General features: G+C 50.8%; 1 protein-coding gene across 5 annotated transcripts in view; it reads right to left on the bottom strand.

Annotated features, from left to right (window-relative positions):
• AKNA (AT-hook transcription factor) overlaps positions 1–22,792 on the bottom strand; it is a 57,349-nt gene that overhangs the window by 15,122 nt on the left and 19,435 nt on the right. For all 5 annotated transcript variants that reach the window (XM_043870595.1, XM_043870594.1, XM_043870593.1 and 2 more), the window contains exons 3-14: positions 21,280–22,322; positions 19,235–19,309; positions 13,176–13,332; positions 12,293–12,450; positions 9,693–9,752; positions 6,980–7,107; positions 6,314–6,521; positions 4,480–4,625; positions 4,201–4,389; positions 3,133–3,379; positions 1,911–2,017; positions 1,105–1,316 (exon numbers count right to left, since the gene is read on the bottom strand). In XM_043870595.1, coding sequence (XP_043726530.1) covers positions 1,105–1,316; positions 1,911–2,017; positions 3,133–3,379; positions 4,201–4,389; positions 4,480–4,625; positions 6,314–6,521; positions 6,980–7,107; positions 9,693–9,752; positions 12,293–12,450; positions 13,176–13,332; positions 19,235–19,309; positions 21,280–22,322 — 2,730 coding nt within the window. The remainder of the gene's footprint in view (positions 1–1,104; positions 1,317–1,910; positions 2,018–3,132; positions 3,380–4,200; positions 4,390–4,479; positions 4,626–6,313; positions 6,522–6,979; positions 7,108–9,692; positions 9,753–12,292; positions 12,451–13,175; positions 13,333–19,234; positions 19,310–21,279; positions 22,323–22,792) is intronic.

Here is a 22,792-nt window from a genome sequence, read left to right as displayed (position 1 = left end):
CTTGCCGGCTTGCATGTTTCTCAGAGCATTCAAAACTTTAGCCTCTCAACGGGGTGGGTGACCAGAGTTCCAAACCACTCATCCGGCATGTACATTAAAAACAATGTGCCCTGGGAAGACTATGCAACAATATAAAAAAGAATAGACTATTGATTTATGATGAATAATCTATGTGAATCTCCAGAAAAGTATGCTGAGTGAAAAATAAGCTGATCCTGAAAGGTTATATATTATACGATTCCATTTCTATGACATTCTGAAATGCCAAAATTACAGAGATGGAGAACAGATTAGTGGTTACCAGGCGTTAAGGCGGGGTTGGATATGTTTATAAAAGGACAACAGAGATGGTGGAAATGTTCTGTGTCTTGACAGAGTCCATGTCAGAATCTGGTTGTGACATTGCTCTAAGGTTTTGCAAGATATTGTTGGGAAAAACTAGGGGAAGGGCTCGTAGGCTCTCAGGGTATTATTTCTTACAACCGCATGTGACTTAATTAAACTTTTAATTAAAGTTTAATTTTAAAAAATTAAATGGGAACCTCAAAAAGAGGCAAAGCTAATCTGAGAACAGTGGTTACCTTTGAGAAGGATGGGAATGTCTAGGAGGGGCTTGGAGGGGGCTGGGGTTCTGATCATGTGGAGTTTCTCTGTCTGTGGTCACCTTGGGAAAATTCATCAGTTTCTGTTCTTTCCTGTATATTTGTTTTATTTCAATAAAAAGGTCACATGCATTTTTTAAAAAGTAAACAAAGAAATCACAGATTTTACAGACACAGAAAGTGTTCATTACACAGCATTTTGTGGGGAAAAAAGGTTATAAAACATTCATGTGTAATATCCCATTTCCATTTTAAGTATTTGCAAATAAACACACACACAATGGCATAGAAAACAGCTCAAAGGTTCTAGACTAAAATGTCATCAATGATGGTTTTTAGCTAATTATTGTTTTTTGTTCCCTTTTCAAATTTTCCTATAATGAACTTGTATGTTATTTTGCATCCCAAAGGGTAACGCAGATTTTCTTATTGGTTTGATGTTCTTTATCCCGTGCGATCCAGCCACCCCTAGGTTCTGGCCAACCCAGATACATCCACTCACCTATCTCAGATGCCAGTGCCCGCTCCACGCAGAAGCTGGGCGTCCTCTGCTGGAGAGGACTGTCCTGGCCAGACGGGGGCCTCTGGGCTTGGCTCCTGGATCTGCTGGGCTCGGAGGTTCTTCTGGGGACTGGAAGACCCCTGGTCTGGCGGTGGGGGGCTGCATCTTGGGGTACAGGCAGAGTGAAGGACTGGGCTGACATCCCTGGGGTGCTGGGGGCCCATGGAGAGAGAGGCGCGTTGAGGTCGCACAGAATGAGGCCGCAGCCTCCGAGCCCCTCCACCTGCTAAACCATCCTATCGTTTGGGACTTGGCATCCCTGGCAGTATAGTATTTCTGAGGCTGCATCTCCATTACACACGCATTTTCTTTATAAACTGCAGAGCTGTATACTTGCCTACTCATATACACAAAGTCATAAAGCTCAACTTAGTTTTTAGATAATATATCCAGCAGTGAAGTTTGTAATCTTCCCTTCCCACGCAGCCCTGGGTAGCCCCAGGGACCTTCCTCCAGCTTTGGAGGTTGTCCCTCAACCTGGCGGCTCTGTCACGCCTCCCTCCCGGCACATCTTATTCATTCACCGTTTCATCACCCATTTGTTCAGCAAATTCCCAGTCTGTCGATATGTGGCGGAGTGACCCTGGGCAAGTCACTTTCCCTCTATCCATAACATGAAGGCAATAACCCGTCCTTGGTGGGGATGCAGTGTGGGGCTCTGAAAACGCCCAGGCCCTGTTCTGAGCTCACAGGCACTTTGACTCTAGGCTATCCCAGGTGGGTAACACTGATGGGGTCCCCATTACCTGATCTGGGAGAGCCGGTGCTCTGGGGTCTGAGTGAGGGGCGACACTCTGCTCGTTTCTGAGCCCACGAAGCCACTGTCTGTCTCTGGGGATGCCATCCAGGGCTCCTGAAAGAGACAGTGTCCCTTTAAATCTGAGGAATGTGTCCAAGGAACACTGGGAAACCCTTCCCCAGTGCTGGCCTGGGCCTCACATTCCAGAGGCTCACAGACAGGGAGGCTGGCCCAGTTCCCAACAGCCAGGCCCTGGGCGTGCGGGGTCCTGGGGTGCTCAGGGCCTGGCATGAGCCCTGGGCCAACAGCAGGGACTCCATGCCCTGAAAGGACCCTGAGCACGCCCCGTGTCCCTGAGGGGTGGGAGCCAGGGCCCTTGGAAGGGAGACTGTCACAGATTTCCTAAGCTGAGAAATAGAAAGGGTAGGAGGAGAAAGCAGTCCCACTGTGAGAATGGGATTCTCGCATCCACACGTCTTCCAGGGTGGGCCTGGAATGCCCTGTCCTAACTGATTGCAGAAATGCCCAGGTCCCATGAATTGGGAAAACCAAACTGATCAGCCACGCACACCTCTAACACACCGCGTCTAATGCAAGGTGCAAAGATCATCAACAGAGAGACACGGGTGTCTGCCCTCAATGAGTTCATGGTTGAGTGCGTATTCCTTACCATGGGCTCATTAGGACTATAGGGGTGTGTGTGTATGTGTGTGTGTACACATGCAAATGTATGTGTTTATTTATTTATTTTGGATTTGGACCATATGGTCTTTATTGAATTTGTTACAATATTGCTTCTCTTTTATTTATTTATTTTTTTACTACAAGGCATGTAGGATCTTAGCTCCACTACCAGGAATCGAACTTGTGCCCCCTGCATTGGAGGACAAAGTCTTAACCCCTGGGATATCCCCATATGTGCTTTTTTAGGGGAGGATCCATCCCATAAGTCATATGTCCACAGTGACTTGTGATTCCTGTCATAGTTTAAAAGGCGCTCTTCTCATGGCACGAACTACCTGGAGTCAAAGACACCACCCCCACCTCCAGCTGTGCTAAGCAGGCTCAGAAAGATACAGGCACTGAGCTACAGGTCTCAGAGGAGAAAGAGGAGGTCCGGGCAGAGGGGTGGGGGTGCGGGGAGCCACGGCAGAGGCGGGAGCAGTAGACACGCTGAGCAAAGGCCTGGAGGCAGGAGGCTCCAGGAGAGGCCCCACACCGACACGTACCTCCAGCGGGGGCCCGCCGGCCTGGCGCAGAGACTTTGGTGGGAGGCGCTCAGAGATGCCACTTCCCTCGAGGCTGGCCAGACTGCTCTGGTGGGATGTTGCGGACTTGGGGCCCCGAGGATCGGGGGGCCTGCTGGGGCGGGGAGGGGCGTCCTCGGCTTCGCCCAGACCCCGCAGGTGCCCATCTCTGGTCATGGATGCACCAACGTCTGCTGGCTTCACAGACGCCATCGGCTCCACGGTCTCCCTGGCAGGGGAAGGAGAGGCATGGTGCACCCGAGCCCTGGCATGGGCTGGGCAGCTCTGTCCTGGGAGCCATGCAACCCAGACACCAGCTCTGCATCCGCACCCTGGGCTGCCACCTCTGGCTGTGTGACCCTGGGCAAGGCACTGCCCCTCTCTGAACCTCACTTACCTCAACTGTAAAATGAGGATGCTGGCAAAACCCACCCCATACACTGGGGCAGAAACCATGTGGAAATAGAGGTGCCAGAGTACCCTTCCCTAGGCTCCTGGAATTTGCCTTCCCTCTTTCCTATTCCAGCCATTTCCATCAACTTCCATCTACTCAAAAAGACCATGTCACTATCATAAACAGAAGACTGGTATTTTGTGTTACAGACAGAAGTGAACTTTGCAAATAAATACAAGAAACATGAAAACAGTATTATCATAGTCAAGATAAATCCTGTTGCCTAGTAAAGGCTCTTGGCCTGAGGCCTGCTGGCTTTCTTTCTCGTTCTCTCTTTTTAAAGGAAGATCAAGAGAGGCCCTGAAGACTTTATAGCCCTGAGACTTTCTCCTTGTTGTACATGGAATCTCTGAGACTGAGACTAAGAGTGATGCTATTTAATGCTGCATCTCTCCTACCAGAGATCTCATCCCACACCTTCCCAAATCATTTCAAGCGCTATCAATGGTGTACATTTCATGGTTTGTAGAGACACTGAGCTACAGGTCAGGAAAGCTGTTTCTAAACTGTAAAGGGCTGTCTAGCTCCTAGGACAGTTACTACCCCTGTGGTTTCTGAGCTGGTGTGGGACCGGCGGGGAAGGTTCAGTGACCTACTCGAGGAGAACCCCGTGACTTCTCTCAGCCTGCACCGGGGGCTGCCTGGTGGGGAGCCTCGAGGCCACTGCTTTTGCTGGAGCTGGAGCCAGCCTGTCAAAACCCAGGGTGTGGTCCTGGCCCTCCGTCTCCTCATCCTCCTCCTCCTCCATCCTCAGGGCTTCTGGAAGGGACTTCACACTGAGGTACCTGCAGAAAAACACAGAGGAGCGTGACTTCAACCCACAAGGCCAGCAAGATCCATCAATCGCCCTGGCCTCGGGCCTGGTGGGCACTCACCGCTCCAGCAGGCCGTGGAAATCTTGCTCCACCCGTAGCTCCTTGTGCCTGAGCGGGGCCGGGAGGCCCAGTGGCCCGTCCTCTGCCTCATTGTTGGGAGCGCTCAGATCCGAGTTCACATGGGGGCCAGTGCTGGTGGCGTCAGGCTGGAGAAAGGAGGAGGGGCGGAGAGTCAGCAGATACCTAAGACCGCTCTTTAAGGACCTACCTTATGCCAGGCTCACGCTGGGTGCTGAAGAGCAAGAAAGAGGTTAGATTCACTGGCCTATTACCCTTTTCCTGTGTGTAAAAGTAGGGACTGGGTCATTGATCTTCAGTACCAGCTGCCATGAATGTGCTATGTGCCAGGCACTGTACAGATATCACTTGAAACAATCCCACCAGTATACAGGCTATTACAGCCCATTTTACAGACAGGTAACCGAGGCTCAAATGATTTGCCGAAAATCATACGGCAGCAAGGGGTGGTGCCAGGACTTGAACCCAGATTTTCATTCCAATATGAACACGCAGCTGCTCAAAACACCTTCACTGTGGGAGCAGGGGAGTCCCTCAAGATAATGCACTAGAGATGGCCATCTCCCACAGGGCTGTGACGTGGCCTGGAGACAATTCTACAAAGCCCCCTTCCATGTATAGTTCTTATCTAGTGTAGCAGTCTCTGTGAATAGTCCCCAGATCCACCCGGGTCTCCAAGCCAGAAGCCTGGAGGTCATCATTCGCTCCTTTCCTCTCAGCATCACTCCAGCCCCAGTCCAACGCCCCTTCTAAGCCTCTCTCAAGTCCAGGCATGTCTCTGCATCTGCCCCACTACCTCCCCAGCTCTGAAAGTGAAAGTCATGTCCAACTCTTTGTGATCCCATGGACTGTAGCCTGCCAGACTCCTCTGTGCATGGGGTTCTCCAGGCAAGAATACTGGAATGGGTGGCCATTCCTTTCTGCAGATTATCTTGCTGACCCAGGGATCAAATTTGTATCTCCTGCAGTGCAGACAGTCTCCTGCATTGCAGGCAGATTCTTTATCATTTGAGCCACCAGGATCCTGCAACCTGCAAATCCTCTTATTATCATCCCCTGCTGAAAAAACAACAGAGTTTAAAACCATCCCCCTGATGTGACCACATACCTAATTCCTGGGGCCCCTACCTGCCTCTCCAGCCACATCTCTTAGACAATGGAACCCTCACTGTCTATGCTCTAACCACAGGGCCTTTGCACAGGCTGTTTTTCCTGCCAGATTTTTTTTTTTCCTTTTCTGCACCTAGTAATTCCTACTCCTTTTCAGATTTCATTTAAACATGACTTCCTCAAGGAAAGTTTTTCTGATTCCTTAATGAACTCAGATATGTTAGCTTGTTATCTACTTGGTGTAGAACTCCATAATTCTCCTTCAGAGCACCGATCAAAATTAAAGTAACAAGTTTAACTCTACAGAAAATTCCATGAGGGTGAAAGTGTTCGTTGCTTAGTCCGACTCTCTGTGTCTGACCCTTTGCTATCCCATGGGCTGTAGCCTGCCAGGCTCCTCTGTCCGTGGAATTCTCTGGGCAAGAACACTGGGGTGGGTGGCCATTCCTTTCTCCGGAGGATCCTCCTGACCCAGGGATTGAACCCGGGTCTCCTGCATTGCAGGCAGACTCGTTATCATCTGAGCCACTAGGGAAGCCCATGTGGGTAGAGGCCACCTATTATTTTGGTTGTTTTCTACTGAATTCCCACCGTATGTCATGAGTTTCGGCATATGGTACAAACTTCTCAAATGTCATGAAGAAGTTAACTAATGGAGAAACCAATGAACGAAGGAACAGTCCAATACGGTTGGGCAAAGGGGTACCTCAGGGCCGAGGGTCTGGATGCCCGACATGCAGGTTTGTTCCAAAGGAGAGGGCAGGTCTGTTGGCTGGTGGGGGGAGGGCGTGGCTGGGGGGCTGTCTGAAGCCAAGTCTGACCCGACTCGCCCAGGCTGCTGCTCGTTGTGGTCCATGAGGTCCTTCAGCTCATCCAGGCGAATTCCCAGCTGGAATATCTCTGCCTCCAGCTCCCTGGAACAAGTAAACGTCAGCGGGTCTCAAAGGCTGTGCTTTAGAGCAGAGACCCCAGAAATGCCCATGGAGGGCCCACCTGACATCATCATTTAGAATAAAAATAAAAAAGATAAAAGTAGACTCCACAGGGAATAAGGAGGCTTAGTTCGAGTTCCCTTCTGCCACCAACTGGGTGTAGGACCTTGAGTAAATCCCTTCCCCCTCTGGCCTCAGTTTCCCCATTCTCCAGTGAGGGGCTTCCACTCTTATCTCCAAGGGTATTTCTCATGGCAGGGAGTCTAAAAGTACACAGATCTCAGCCTTCAAGTACCCCCCATCTGGACATGCTGCTAATTGGGGTGGGATTTCTCCCTGCTCCCCAAGTGTGTGAATTATAAGGATAAAGTGTGCCTCTCCGGGTGGGGACCTGGGGCCTGGCCCATCTGTCCTCCTGGGCCTCCCTCCCCAGCAGGTACCTGTTAGGATCAAATCTCCTGGGTGTCCCCTTGGAGCCAGCAGGCTGCTGGGACAGGTGCCACTCCCTGCAGGCCTTCAGGTACTCCTCCTCCAGGGCCGCGTGGGCAGCCTTTAGCTGCTGGAAGACCTGAAACCAGACGGGCCAGTAAGACTTGAATGCCCAGGCCCTGTGGGCTCCGTCCTTGCAGACACAGTGGATGAGCTGCTCGTGGGTGAGTGGGATGGCTATGGGACTCATCCTGGACTGCAGAGACCTCTGGGCTCCCGAGTGTCTGGAAGGCTGGGGTTGGTACCCTCTGGAACCTGTTTGCCCTGGTTGATCTCCCTGCCCTTAGACTGGTAGGACAGAGGCATGGCTTAGAGCCTTGGCGTGAGCCCCAGAGGGTGCCAGTCTTCCCTGGGTAGACCCATAAGAACCCTGATGTTCCATGATGGTTACAGTGTCAAATATACTATCGCTGTATCGCCATAAAGACCTACTTCTTGAGAGGCCTTAGTTCCTCATACTTGATTCTCAAAACTGTGCGTTTTGGAATATTAGTCACTCTTCTCCTGAATCTTTATTGGTTTCACCTGAATCCAATACATCCTGTTGGATAATACACCCAACAGATGTATTATCATCACCATCATACTATTGATAATGATAACTAACATTTACGGAGCACTGAGGCTTTGTCTCGGAGAAGGCAATGGCACCCCACTCCAGTACTCTTGCCTGGAAAATCCCGTGGATGGAAGAGCCTGGTAGGCTGCAGTCCGTGGGGTAGCTAAGAGTCGGACAAGACTAAGTGACTTCACTTACACTTTTCACTTTCACTTATTGGAGAAGGAAATGGCAACCCACTTCAGTGTTCTTGCCTGGAGAATCCCAGAGACGGGGGAGCCTGGTGGACTGACGTCTGTGGGGTCACACAGAGTCGGACACAATGGAAGTGACTTAGCAGCAGAGGCTTTGTCTAAGGGATGCTGCATTATTCATTTAATCTTCAACATAACCCTAACGAGAGGGGTAGTTTATCACCTTCATCTAAATGGGAAGAAACTGAGGCACAGAGAGGTTACTTAAGTTGGTGAAGGTCACACAGTGAGTGAGCAAGGTGTAGAGTTAGGATTTGAACCCAGACCCTCAAGCTCCAGAACTCATAGTCCCACCATTACACGAGGCTCCCACAGTAAATGTGATAGTAGTTAACTCTTTGCTAGAACTATGGGAGGTAGGATCATTATCCCTGACTTCTTACCATCCTCATCGCACTCATTCTATGCTGACAACAGAGGTTGGCCAGGGACAGCCTAGAGCCTCATCCCCAGCATAGCTTGATCTTCCAACTGCTCTCAACTTCCCTGGATATGGAGGAATTAGAAGGGGGGGGGGGGGGAGAATAATTTTGGTTTTCAAGGTCCTTGACTATCAACTCAATGAGATAATACAATCCATGTGACATATCTTGTAATTGGAGCATGTGTGCAGCATCTATATAACAACATGCATGCCTGTTGAGTCACTTCAGCCGTATCCAACTCTTTGCAACCCTATGGACTGTAACCTGCCGGTCTCCTCTGCCCGTGGGACTGCCCAGGCAAGAATGCTGGAGTGGGTTGCTATGCCCTCCTCTAGGGGATCTTCTCCACCCAGGGATGGACCCATGTCTCTTACGTCTCCTGCGTGGGCAGGTGGGTTCTTTACCACTAGTGTCCCCTGGGAAGTCCATATAACAACACAGTAACTACTAATATAATAAGAGCAAAAACGATCAAACCAGGTATGTTGCATTTGCCCCTCCCAGTCCTCCCTCGGCTCCTCTCCTCACCCTGCTCTATGCCTTGAGCATCAGCTGGGCTCCCGACCTGCTGGCTTCCCCTGGGGTCTTTCTAGGGGAGGCATCTATTGGGAGGGGAGAGACCTGGGAGAGAACAGCTTCAGGCAGGTGTGAGTCCCCGGGCTTCCCTGTCCATTGTCGGACCCCCTGAGGCTGCTGCCCACACCCCTCACCCCTGCTAACAGCCCCTTCGCTGATCCCTACACCTGCAACTTTGAGAGCTCCATCTGCACCTTCCTGGGACCCTTTCTGATGCAGCAGAAATCTAAATTTTATGTGTGACCATAGTTACCTAGAAATACTGGAGTCCAGAAGGAAATAAGCCAATAATGGTTAGATTAGGGGGTTTCTTCGCCTCCCCACCCCCAGTTTTCAAGCTTTAGCAATCACTTTTATAGTAAAGAAGATTTAAAAGGAAAAGGCCTTTTCCTGGTTGCTGACAGGCAGAATACTCGGTGGGAAGCTGGGCAGGGCAGTGGTTACGACCCTAGACTTGGGAATCAGACAGATCTCCGTCTGGGCGGTACCGCCTACTGGCTGTGTGGTGTTCAAGTCACCTCTCTGGGTTTCGGTTCATCCCAGTTATGTGGGATGATGACTGTAACTGCCTTGCCAGGTTTTTATGACAATAAAATGAATTAATGTACATCAAGGGCTTGCCACAGAGCCTGGCACAGCACCACCGCTGCATAGTAAGTGGCGACTATTGTGCTCTAGCGATCATTATCATGGAAAGCTAAGTGGGGGCTGTCTGTTCAAAAGGGAGACACTGTGTCTGGGATTCCCTGGTCTGTCTTGCAGCAAATGAGGCTTTGGAGACTGTGCAGTCATTGGAGACACAGAGCAGTCGCCCAGCAGCTCCGCGGGCATCTTCTGAAGTGGACAGTACCTTGAGTTGGTCCCGGGGTGTCAGCCGTCCTGCGTGTATCAGCTCTATAAAGGACTCCACCTGGGCATTGGAGGGGAAAGAAACACGCTCCGTGAATCCAGGCTCAGGTGAGTTCTGCCGACTCCCACACTTAGCCACAGTCACACTTTGGCATAGGGAGCTGAGTCCCGCCTCGGGACGTGGGTTTTTTGACAAGCACAGAGAAGCAGATGCCAGAAACAGGCTCCAGCACTGGCTCTGGCCATGACAGCCTTGGGAAAAATCTAAGCAGAGCTTCCAGGATTTGATTTTATTTCACTCATGTGCATGAAACCTATGAGGCAGGATATTAGCTGCATCCTGGTGGGGATGGGGCGACAGGAAACAATCCGGATGGAATAGTATGCAGCCATCCAGAGGAGGAAGGCTTGTGTGTGTGTTCTTACATATAAATGCCTCCATGATCCACTTTTCAGCATCAAATCAAGGTACAGGGCAGTATGTGTGGTATGCTACCATCTGTTATAAAATATAGAGAGAAGAAAAAAGGAAAAATGCAAATACAATTGCTTATATATTATAACCTATCTCTAGAAGAGTGAAAGAAACTAAAATATTAACTGCTTCTGGGGAGGAGAACTGGATGGTGTGGGGGGACAGGGAGAGGAGGAAGGTTTGCTACTATATGTATTCTCTGAACTTTGAACAAAGTGAATTCATTGCCTACTCACAAATACACAAATTTGGGATATTAAAAAAAACCCAGGTACAATATAGTGTATATACTTATGTGACCATTTCTATAAACACATGTGTGTTCATTAAACCTTTGGTACAAAGCAGAAGGGCAAGAGTGGGAAAGAAAATTTCACTGAATGTATTCTTTGCCCTGTGTGATGGTCTTTACCATGAGTATCTATTACAGTTACAAAAAAAATTTTAATTAGGGGAAAAAAGGCAAAGACAATTTGTAGATTTCTAGGATTTCTAGGAAAGCTCTAGATCAGTGCCAAAATATACAACTTTTCCTAATATAATTACATTATATTATATAACTTATATAACATATAAAACTGAAACATAATGCAAGCTATATACGTAATTTAAAATGTTCCAGTAACCATACTAAAGATGTGAAAAGACATAGGTGAATTAATTTTAATGAGATATTTTATAAACCTAAAATATTATTTTGACATGTAATCGAGTGTAAAAAAAGTATTGAGATGCTTTACAGCACACAGGACAAGGAGAAATGTCTCTCCAGTTACAGGACCCAGAATGGCGGTGATAAAGAGGAATAAAGTTCATGTTGCTACAACATGGGTGAGCCTTGAAAAGACGGTGCTAAGTGAAAGAAGCCAGACACAAAAGGACAAATAGTACACGAATCCTTTATATGAAATGTCCAAAACAGGCAAACTCAAAGAGACAGAAGGGAAGCCCAGATGGTGCTCCTGGTAAAGAAACTGTCTGCCAATTCAGGAGATGCTGGAGACAAAGGTTCGATCCCTGAGAGGAGACGATCCCCTGGAGAAGGGCATGGCAACCCACTCCAGGGTTCTTGCCTGGAGAATCCCATGGAGGGAAGAGCCTGGCAAGCCAGAAAAGAGTCAGACACGACTGAAGCGACTTAGCACTCATTCAAAGAGACAGAAAGTAGATGAGCAGCTGACTGGGGCTGGGGGGAAGGGGAACAGGAAGTGACTGCTTAATGGATATGGAGTTTCTTAGTGGGTGATGAAGATGTTCTAAAATCGATCGTGTTGATGGCAGCACAACTATGAAATGCTAAAAGTCATGAAGCATTAACTTTAAATGACTGAACTGCATGTTATGTGAATTATATTTCAGTAAAGTTGTTACCAGGAAAGAAAGAAAGAAAAGAGAATGGTAGTGTTTCTTTGAAAGAATTTGTTTTATGGACATGGTGATATAACTGTTGCATTTCCCCTTTTGCATTGACTGCTAGGAAGTTCAAAGCCAAACGTGAATCTGATAAAGTGTTCAGGGTCTTTGTTTATTCATGTCTCCCTAAGTTCATTTTATTTTTTTTCCTACACGTACTTCCCCTTTACCCCAGTTTTCTCACTTCTGTTTTCAGAATGTGGTTATAATGCGTGTATTTTCTAAGCCGCTTTAAAGTACTTTTGGAAATAGGCCAAGCATATAGTTATAAACAATAACAAATTCATAGTTATTTCGATGAAAATGAAAAGGCCTTTTGAGAAGTAACTGAGAACTGATTCCATAATGAAAGGAACTAGAGAAGTCGGGTGATCCAAAGAGGAAAAGGGAGAGTAAAGGTTCCATAACCCTTCCAGAATCCTGAAAAGGCTGAAAGTCTCCTCCAGGAGTGAACCAGGAGATACTTTCAAGCACAGTTAGAGAGAGTTTGATGAGACACAGTGCCAAAAAGGGAGTTATTAAACCTAGCACTGGGTAACAAGGAGGCCAGAGCTTCACGGCCTCTAAAACCAGCAGGAAAGTCCCAACTTAACTCTTGCAGGGGCGTGATGAGTGAGCCTGGCACACAGACAGCCCCTCACCCGAGCGGGTGGAGGCTCTGCTTTCTCCGAGTGAAGTTTGTCTCCCATGGGCAAAGCTGGGGTTCCACTCACCCTGGTCAGGAACCAGCTGGCCTGAGAAGCCAGCTCCCGGGCCCGCTCCGCTGAGGGCTGGTCCTGGGCAATGCCCCCTGCGTCCTCCTGAAGCCACCCTAGGGTGGGCATACTGGGGGGTGAGGAAGGGCTCAGGTCTCCTCCAGCTGATGGCGACCCTGGAATACACAGTCACTACACGTTGGGGCCAAGAACAGTCCTTCCTGGGGCTGAGAGACTGGTGGTCAACTTCAAAACCACCACCTCCATCCTCCAGCAACAGCTCAGCCTTCTCACAATCTCCCCATCTTTCTGCCACCCCAGGAAGTGACCTGGGCAATGTTGTCCCCATTTATAGGCAAGGACAAGGTGCAAATTTGCCCTGGATCACACAGCTAGGGCCAAGCCAGACCTCTGGGCTCCCAGTCAATAGTGTGGGCTTCAACTCAGAAAGATGGAGATTCAAATCCCAACCCTCCTCTGGAGGGGTGTGACCTTCTACATGTCGTCACCTCTCCAAGCCTTGGTCGCCTTAACTGCCAGTGCGGTACCACCAGCGGGGGCCTCACCAGGCTGATGTGATTAACTGAGACGGTGCCTGGCAAGGCTTGGTGCAGGGTCTAGCCCGATATGGGCTCTGCTGTGATGATATGCTTTGTCATACAAATTGTCCAGGACCATCCAGCTGCTAAGTAGAGAGAGCGAGGGCTTCACCCATGCTGCTCTGGTTCAAAGCAGACTTTTCCACATCTCCGTCCGACCTCTTCAAGTCACAGGGCCCAGAGCGGGGCCTCACCTCCCTCCCTCCCCAGCCAGAAGCTAATGCCACCCTGGGGTGGACCACGCGTCCCCAGAGCAGCCACGACAGAGGAGCCTCCAGACGCATCTCGTCTCCCAGACTCACCTGGAGCCTCAGAGGCCTGCGGGCCCTCGGCGGGGCCCACATACCGCTTCACAGAGTGGGGCTGTGGGATGGTGAAGGACAAGACCTTGGTCCCCTGGGGCATCGTCCCCACGTGGATGCTGTGGCTGGGCCGGGGCGGGTCCGAGTAGAGGTTCACCTGTCGGCGAGGGGAGGCCCAGTCAGGGGCGGGGCAAACCCACCCAGGAGGCCTCACCTTCATTCCTGCCGCCACTCAGGTGCTCAGCAAAGGTGGATAATAAATGTAAATCAATAAACATAAATAAATAAAAATGGACAATAAATACTGCCTTTCAGTGGAACCTATGGGTGGGGGCCAAACACAGGCCAAGGGCTTGTACACCCTTTCCTTCTCTCTCTGTGGCAGTCCTGAGAGGTGGGGGAACCACAGGCCTATTTTACAAAAGAGGGAACTGAGACTCAGAGAGGCTGAGTTACTTATTCAACACCTCCAACTGAAAAATCCCTGGGCTGGGATTATAACCCTGCTCTGACCCCAAAGTCTATGGCTTTCCATATTAATAACCTTATTAATTTTTGTTATGATTTATAATCTAATCTAATCATATTGCAATCAATATAGCATTTAACAGAGAGCAAGTATAATCATTTTACAATAATATAATCATTATTATTTTTATTAATAAAATCATTTCTAAGAATTACCATTGCATTGATAATAAAGGCAATTAATAGCTGTTTCAATGAATGCATAAACCAACAAGTGAAGGAGTTGTTTCTCAGTTGTAGCAGATCTCCATCATTTGAGGGTGGATTTCCTACGGTAATCGTCCAGCATGTGGGAGAGAGGTAGTCAGGCAGATGGCCAAGGAAGACCATCTGAGGTTAAAGACCTGAGTGCCAAATAGTGGTTTAAAGCAGGGGCTGGCAAACTATGGTTTGTTTTAACGAACACGGTTTTAGTGAACACAGCCACACTCGCTCGCTTATGTATTGTCTGTGGTTGCTTTCATGCTATAATGGCAGAAATGAATCGTTACCACAGAGAATGTATGGCCCACAGAGATGAAAATAATCACTATCTGGCCCTCTAAACAGGAAGTCCGCTGATCCCTGGCTTTGTTGTATGAGCTCTATAGTGCCTGGGTTCACGTCGAGGCTCTGCTACTGGCTTTGAGTCCTAGAAGGGCTGACTGTCTGTGCCCAAAGTGAGTGCTCAATGGACAGTAGCCATCACCCTCATATTTGTCATCATTGGTGGTATAACTGTTACCATGACCACCATCACCATCACTATCACCATCATCACCTCCACTGTTATTTACGTGGCCCTCATGGAGGCAGGTCCCTAAGAAAGGTACTCTCCTGTGATGCCTCAGTGCCCCCTGGTCCTCGACGTCAGGCAGCTTATCTTTCTGCCCTCTGCTCCCCTAAGGTCAGGAGTGGACAGTTCAGGGCTCCTAGGCCTATAGACAGGCAGCCTCTCGTTGTTTAAGCTGCTCTTCACGTCCTGGCCGTGGCAGAGAAATCTCCTCCAAAGTGAGGGACAATGGCCCAGCCGTGGCTTGGCCCCTGCTGCCTCCCCCTCTTCCAGGCCCAGCCCCTCTGAGAACAAAGCTGGATTTTAATAATCCCCTTGGCCATCTGCTCAGGCCCGCCTGGGGGGACTTGCCCTCCAGCACCCCACTCCTCCCAAGGTGACCCAAATCTGGGGAAGGCCTGGCCCTCCTGCATGCTCCCCCTTGCCCTACCGTGCCCATCCCCTAGGCTCAGGCCTGGCCCCCGCCCCACAAAGGCCCAGCCTGGGGGAGCAACAGGAACAAGCAGTTCTCAGCACCTGTTTCCGCAGAGGGACCAACGGCCTGTGTGGGGACCCGGGGAAGCGGGAGCTGGGGGTGAGTGTGGGCAATCGCTGAGCTGCTCAGGCCTGCCCCTCCCAACCTGTCTCCTGACAGGGGCAGGACCTAACCCAGGGCCCGCAGTTTAAACCAGGGCATCCCATGGTGCTCCCTGAGGCTGGAATGGCTCCCTGGAGGGTGTTAAGCGTGAAGGGTGATCAGCAAGGGTGGGAAGCAGTGGGTTAAATAACCGGACTATTCTCAGCACAGCTGGGTTTCTCACAGTCTTTAAAATGCTAATGGGGTTTATGAAAGGGGCGGGGAGTGGAGAGAATAGGAAATGTTTCCTCAGCCGCTCAGAACACACAAACCTCCCCAGCCCCTCTCCCCAGTCCTCTCCTCCCCCTCCCCCTCCCCCAGCCCCATCCTTGCAGCCCCACCCCCACCTCCATCAGGGGGCTTGCAGAACACACACTTCAGGAGAGATGGTTTTGTATCACGCCCCCTGATTCTCTCTGGGGTATCTGGTCTCAACCCCTCCAGACCCTCCTACAGCTGAGATGGGGGACAGCAGCTGGAGGGAGGTGGCCACAGGGCAGCGAATTCAGGGCACCCCTATAAATTCTGACCCGAAGCTGGTCCCCGGGCAGTGACTCCTGACCAGCCCTAGCTCCCTGCCCCCACCCCGGACCAGATCCAGCGGTGCCCCCAGGCCAGGTCCTGGGACCCCCTGGTCAGCCTCCGCAGTGGCAGAAATCAGGATCATCTACTTTGGCTCTGTTAAACCTAAAAAATAAATACATAAATAAACTCCTAAGCCTAAAAAGACAGTCAACTAGGAGCGGGCTTTGCAGCCAGACCATTGGGCTCAAACCGCAGCTTTGGCACCTGCTTGTCGAGTGATCTTGGGTGTATCCCTTAACCTCTGTGCCTCAGTTTCTCCAGCGGTAGATGACTTAGGACGGTGGTCAGTAAGCATCACTTATTACTATTGTTGTTACACTGTAACATCCTCATTCTGCCTTGTCTCTGTGCCTCTGCCACATCTTGCCAGGGCCTGAACTGCGCTCACCCGGGCACGGCAAAAAACAGTGCCCACTCTGGAATCAGGCAGAGTTTAATCCCCCACTTTTAATCTCTAACCAGCTGTGGAAAGGTTGTGCAAACCGCTCCATCTGGCTGAGCCTCAGTTTCCTCTTGTGAAGAGGATCAAACGAGGTGACCCTGGCAGTGTGCTTGGCCTGAGGCCTGGCAGCTTTTTACTGCTCAGCAAATGCCAGTCTCCTTCCCCCGGTCCCCACCTGTCGCTGCTCCTCTATTGCGGTGCCTGGCCTGCATCTCCAGGGTCACATCCCTGGCCTGGGGTCCACACCTCCCCCTGGGGGCTGTGAGCAGAGTGAGTGGCTCAGCTGGCTGCTGGGACGGTCACTCTAGCCAGCTCAACCTCAGTTCAGTTCAGTTCAGTCACTCAGTCATGTCCGACTCCTTGCGACCCCATGGACCGCAGCACATCAGGCCTCCCTGTCCATCACCAACTCCCGGGGTTTACTCAAACTCATGTCCATTGAGTTGGTGACGCCATCCAACCATCTCGTCCTCTGTCGTCCCCTTCTCCTCCTGCCTTCAGTCTTTCCCAGCATCAGGGTCTTTTCAAATGAGTCAGTTCGTCGCATCAGGTGGCCAAAGTATTAGAGTTTCATCTTCAGCATCAGTTCTTCCAATGAATATTCAGGACTGATTTTCTTTAGGGTGGACTTGTTGGATCTCCTTGCAGTCCAAGGGACTCTCAGCAGCTCAGCCGCAGCTCAGCCTGCGGGGGCAGTAACACTTTTGCCTCTGTGAGCTGGCCTCCCTGGTGAGGGCTCTGAGCAGGAAGCCATCCTGGGGTTTCCCGAGCCTGGACAGAGCTCTGGACACAGTGAGAGGCCTGGCTGGAAACTCAGCTCCCCAAGCTCTGCAGACCCCGTGAGGCCCCTCCCCACTCAGGCTCCACGTCCTTCTCAGCACGCTGGGATGTGAGTCCCGCCTGTACTGCTCCCCAGGGCTGGGAGAGGATTGTTCTGCTTCCAGAAGAGTCAAGCTGACCTGTGCTCACCTTTCTCTTGAGGAGAATTCTCAGGCCAAAGAATCACTTTTTCTAGAAAGCAAAAGCAGGTGAGCTAATGCTGCACCATTCCTGGCCTCTTCTACCTTCCCTCTTCACACACTGGGGTCTGGGATACCAGCCAGGCTGGCATGCCCACATGGTGAGTCCCCGCTGGGTCGGGGGAAATGTCCAGGAGATGCACATGGCTGTGATCCCATTGAGTCCCCCTGCTCATGCCTACTCTGTGCCTGGCACACATGGACACCCAATGAACACCTTCATTTTAATACTATTAATATTCTCTAATTCTTAGATAAGTACTTCCAACACCCAGACTCATTCCCTTTAAAGAGTAAAGGAGGAAGGTAGGAAAGGAGAGAGGGAGAAGATATTCCCAGCCTCTGTTCTTGACCTTGACCTTTGGCAACCTCTGCCCTTTTTGGGGTCCTGATTCTCCAATCTATGAGACAGGGGACCTGATGACCAGATCCTTTCCCCTTGGACCTTCTAGGAGCCTATGACAATGTGGTTTCCCCAGAAGGGATGTCTCATCAAGCCCCCTCAACGGTCCTCCAGCTCCCTCTTCTGCCCCTGAATCTGACTCAGAGAGCTGAAAGAAGCCTTAAGACATGGGGGGTGGGAGGGGGCAGCCCAGTGGCTCCCAGGAGGCCTGTCGTTGTTCAGTCCCTAAATTGTGTCCAACCCTTTGCAACCCCATGGACTGCAGCACGCTAGGCTCCCCCTGTCCTCTATCTTCCAGAGTTTGCTCAAATTCATGTCCATTGAATCAGTGATGCTATCTAACCATCTCATCCCCTGTCACCCCCTTCTCCTTTTGCCTTCAATCTTTCTCAGCATCAGGGTCTTTTCCAATGAGTCAGCTCTTTGCCTCAGGTGGCCAAAATATTGGAACTTCAGCTTCATCATCAGTCCTTCCAATGCATATTCAGGATTGATTTCCTTTAGGATTGACCAGTTTGATCTCCGTGCAGTCCAAGGGACTCTCAAGAGTTTCCTCCAACACCACAGGTCAAAAGCATCAATTCTTCAGCGCTCAGCTTTCTTTATAGTCCAACTCTCACATCCACACATGACCACTGGAAAAACCATAGCTTTGACTATATGAGCCTTTGTGGGCAAAATGATGTCTCTGCTTTTGAATACGCTGTCTAGTTCGGTCACAGCTTTCCTTCCGAGGAGGAAGCATGTTTAACCCCCTTTTACAGGTGTGCCTAAAGAGGCCAGGATAGAAAGGATCTGCCTGTGTCAGGAGGATGTGGGGACGCAGGGGAAGTCTTGCTCCTAGAACAGGGCCCCTCTGCTTTCTCAACGTGGCGGCCTTGGCAACAGGTCATGGAAGAAGAGCTGTCAGATGGTGGAAAGCAGCTCCCAGGCAGGGAGAGGGGTCTCGGAGCAGGATGGGGGCAGCCTGGGTGGGGGCCCTGAGAGAGCAGGCAAGTGAGAGGGAGGGTCTGCATCTCTGCACCCCAGCTCCCACCCCTCCTCCACTGCTGCCTGATGAGGCAAGAGGCCCGTAGGCGGAAGCAGGAAGCCAGGAGGGACTGTGACAAGTCCCACTTCCTGCCTCACCCCAGAAAAGGGGAAGGTCCCAAGTGCAGCATTCACAGCCTCCCCTAGACGGGGTGAGGACTGGGCAGGATCGGGGTGGGGGGGCAGATTTCCCTCTCCACACTCCCCTGTCCCACGCTAGACATTCAGAATGGGGGGAGAGGCCGTGGGTGAGAAGACAGGGGAGGAGAAAGGCCAAGGGGAGTATCAGCCCCAGAGGTTGAGCAGAAATTCTGCACTACTCCCTTGGGGCTCAGACAGTCCAAGTAACTTCCTTAAGGTCACAGAGCTTGTCAGTAATGGAGACAGGAGTTGCAGCCAGGTGGTCTTACTCCAGAGTTAATCTAGAAGGAGAGCCTCTGGTGAAATTCCTGGGCACCCCAGATTCTAGGATTCGAGGACTCAGAGCTCATCAATAGCCTGGATAGGGCAGGTTGCCGCCCCAGAGTCACAGAGTGACCCCACGGTAGAACAAGGCAGGACCGCGTCCTCTAGCCTCAGGGTGTCTGGAGGCAGGAGGCCGTGGCTATGGAAAAGCGTCATCTCGGGGGGCCGGGCCCAGCCCTCCACCCTACCCGGCCCAGTACCTTGGCCCCGAGGCGCAGCTGGTCGATGGTGTTCTCGGCCTCGGCGTACTTGGTGAGGAGCTTGTGGTAGTCCTCCTGCGGGAAGCGGGGCAACGAGGTCACACACCAGGCCTCTGACTGTGAGACTCCCCCCACCCCGGGAACCCACTCCCCAAAGGGGGCCTCTGGGTGCCTCGGAGGGAAAGGGCTCAGTAGTGGCAGTTCAGCAGCCCCCTGCAATACAGACCCCACGGCCAAATTCTGGACGGTCGAAGGCCGCAGGACCACTCACCCACCAACCTGTCTATAGCCCTGACAGCGGTGATGGCCTCAGGGCCAGCTCACTGCGATGCATAATCCCGGTCACAGAGAATCTCAGCTGCTTGGCTATCTATCTGAACTCCCTGCCTGCATGTGTCTTCCCATGGCTCTACTCCCAGGAGTTAAGTAATATGTGCTTAGTAAGTATTTTTGAATGGCTGAGTGAATGAACCATCTAAGCGTCCATTGGTAGGAAAATAGAAGACTTGAAAATCACAGTTGCATTTACTCAGAGTTACTACTCGCCATAAACAAAACTGAAGTGCTTCTTAAAACAAGTCATTACAGAGGAAAAGCAAAAAACAAGTGTCACTGGTTGCCTTTGAAGGTGGCCAGGGAACTGATGCATTGTTCTGAAAACTAGTCAGTAGAAGGACAGAATCCAGCATTTCTCTTGTCTTTTCCATGTGAATGAGACCTTGGTAACCAAATAGTTGATGAAGGAAAGTTTTATTTTATAGAAGATTTCCAGCAAAAAAAAAAAATGCAGGATACTACCACTCTGTCACCCTCAGTGAAAGCCTGGATCAAGGTAACGACCATCAGTAGTCATCGGCATCATGAATGAGACCAGCAGGCAGTTAACGCCCCTGAAGGCACCATCTATGATGGGCTCTTGCCAAAAATCCCTACCCACATGGAACTATGATCGGGGGGAATAAGCAAATGACTACAACCTGGAAACACCTCTAGTTCTAACTGGGCAAAACACAGGACAAAGAGGGTCAAGGAGACACATGAAAAGAGATCAGAGGGTGTATCATAAAACCCCAGAATGTGGGAGACTCTACAGGACAGAACTGGTTCCTTTAACAGATAAATTACACAGAAAAAAGAGATTTGGCAGAAAATGCAAAGAAGGGACTTCCCTGGCAGCCCAGTGGTTATGACTTTTTGTCTTCAAATGCAGGGGATTTGGGTTTGATCGCTAGCTAGGAAGTTAAGATCCCACATACCTCTCAGCCAAAAAAAACCCAATAAAGACTTTCAAAATGGTCCACATCAAAAAAAAAAAAAAGTAAAAAAGGCAGAAAGTGATGGTGAGAGACTTGAGGGCACAACAACCAATACCTATCTGAGCCGTGTTTGGATCCTGATTCAAACAAATTGAAATAAACAAGCCATTCATGAGACAAAGGGGGAGATCTGAATACTGACTGGACATTGGTTATTATTAAGGAATGGGCCTTAAGTTTTAGGTAGGCCGACGATTATCTTTAAGAGAGATTCCTTATTGTTGGACACACACACTAAAATATTTGAGGGTAAAATCATCTGATGCCTGAAATTTGCTTCAAAATACCCCAGGAGTAGCAGGTGAGAGGAGGAAGAGGTGAGGCCACTGATGAAAAAGATAGATATGGTTGTGTGATCGGGCTACGGGGGTTCATCATTGCTATTTTCTCTCTTGTATGTTTCGAATTTTTCTTTGCAGGACTTGAAAACAAACACAGCCTATCTTTATAACATGAGTGCAATCACCGCTTTTTTTTTGAACTTGGGAGTATCTTGAGAGTATCTTCATCACTGGTGAGGAGGCTAGAGGACGCGGTCCTGCCTTGTTCTACCGTGGGGTCACTCTGTGACTCTGGGCTTGGGAGTATCTTCATCACTGCGGGTACAACACTCCCATCGCGAGCAGGGGGCTCCTGGACGGGCCCCCCAGGTCCCCCAGGCCCCCCCATCCTATCCAGCCTCCAACCTACACCAGCAGGCACCTCGGGGTGGACGTGAGTCAGGCTTACCTGGAGCTGATGGACAAGCTTGGTGGCTTGCTCAGGTGTCTGAAATTCTTGGGGCACGCTGGTTATGGGGTGGGTAGGAGGTGGGTTCTTTCCGGGGCAGACATCTCCGCTGCTCAGCAGCACCTCCCGCACAATCTCGGCAGGAGACTTGAAGATCAGTGGCTTGGCAGGGCCTTCAGGCAGCCTGCTGTGGCTCCGGGCCTTGGGGGGCCGGTAGCTCTCATCTTTGGGGAACTTCACCCGGGGTCCCACCTTGGAGAAATCAGGGAGTGGGTAGTTCAGCCGCCCCCGGCCGTACTTGGGGGCATCAGAAGATGAGTGGCCAGCCAGAGTGGCTCCCAGTCTGGGGGGTGGCCTCTCTTGCCGAGCTGGCCTAGGTGAGGGATTGAGAGGGCTGATGGAGCCGGTGAATCGGGAAGGGAGAGGCTTAGGTGATATCCGTGTCTGCTTCCAGGACTGGTCCCCGGGCTGTCTCCTCCATCGATCTGCAGGACACTGGAGGCTCTGGGTGGGTGGTGCTGAGGATCCCTGGAATTCTGTGGGTGTTGCCAGAGCAACGCTTCCTTCAGTTCTATCATTTGGGTTGAGGAGGTGGTGCCTGGGGCTCTGGGCTGAAGTTTCTGCCAGGGCAGCGGGCTGGGGGACATCAGTCTCTCCTTCCCAGGTAGAATCCAGGTTGTCACTGGGGTGGTTGAGGCTCACAGTCCCACTGCTCCAGGACCTGGGCGAACTGAAGTCAACAGTTGGGTTGACCTCAGAATGTTCTGGAAGTTTGTCTCCACTGGCTTGTTTGCTAGAAGCCACCCAGCCTGCGGATTGACCCCAGTCCAGAGCGGTGGGGCTGGTGTTCCCATGGCCCCCTGAGCTGAGATAGGTCTCATACCCCAACCTCGGGGAGCTCTCTCCAGCTTCCTGGACCTCAGGACCTTGCAGAGCCTCACTGGGCTCCTCTCTGGCCATGTCCATTTGAGGATTCTGCTGGGGGAGCCAACTAAGAGGCAAGTTGGAACTTTCTGGGCTGTCCTCATCCTCTTCTTCAGACTCTGGAAAGACACACCATGGCTTTGTTTACACTAGACCTGGACTCATTGAGTCCCACTAGGTCATCTCAACCCCTGGGCTTTCATTTTCTTAATATGGGATGACAGCAAGAAGCCCAGTAAATTCCCCCATATGGCCAAATACTTACCTAATACCTCTCCTGCTGGTCTCAAAGTTCCTCCAACCTCAATCCTCAAACCTGGTTGTCGCCCTAGTGTTTCTGGTCTCAGCAAATGAAAACATCACCCCATCCAACTGCACAAGGCAGAAACCTGCAGGGTATCTTTGCTATTTCCCTACCCCTAAACCCCACAATCCAACCTGTCACCTGCTCCTGTCCTGATTACCTTCTAGGGTGCTCTCAAACTCACCTACTGCCCTAAAGTCTAGAACCACCAGCTTTGCCCAAGCTGATATCCTCTCTTGCCTGGACCACTGTAGCAGCCACCTAATCATCTCATCCTCCATCTGA

The sequence above is a fragment of the Cervus elaphus genome, chromosome 16 (assembly GCF_910594005.1).
Source record: "Cervus elaphus chromosome 16, mCerEla1.1, whole genome shotgun sequence".
Lineage (NCBI taxonomy): Eukaryota > Metazoa > Chordata > Mammalia > Artiodactyla > Cervidae > Cervus > Cervus elaphus.
The sequence above is the reverse complement of the archived record's forward strand: the minus strand, read 5'-3'. Positions and strand labels throughout refer to the sequence as shown.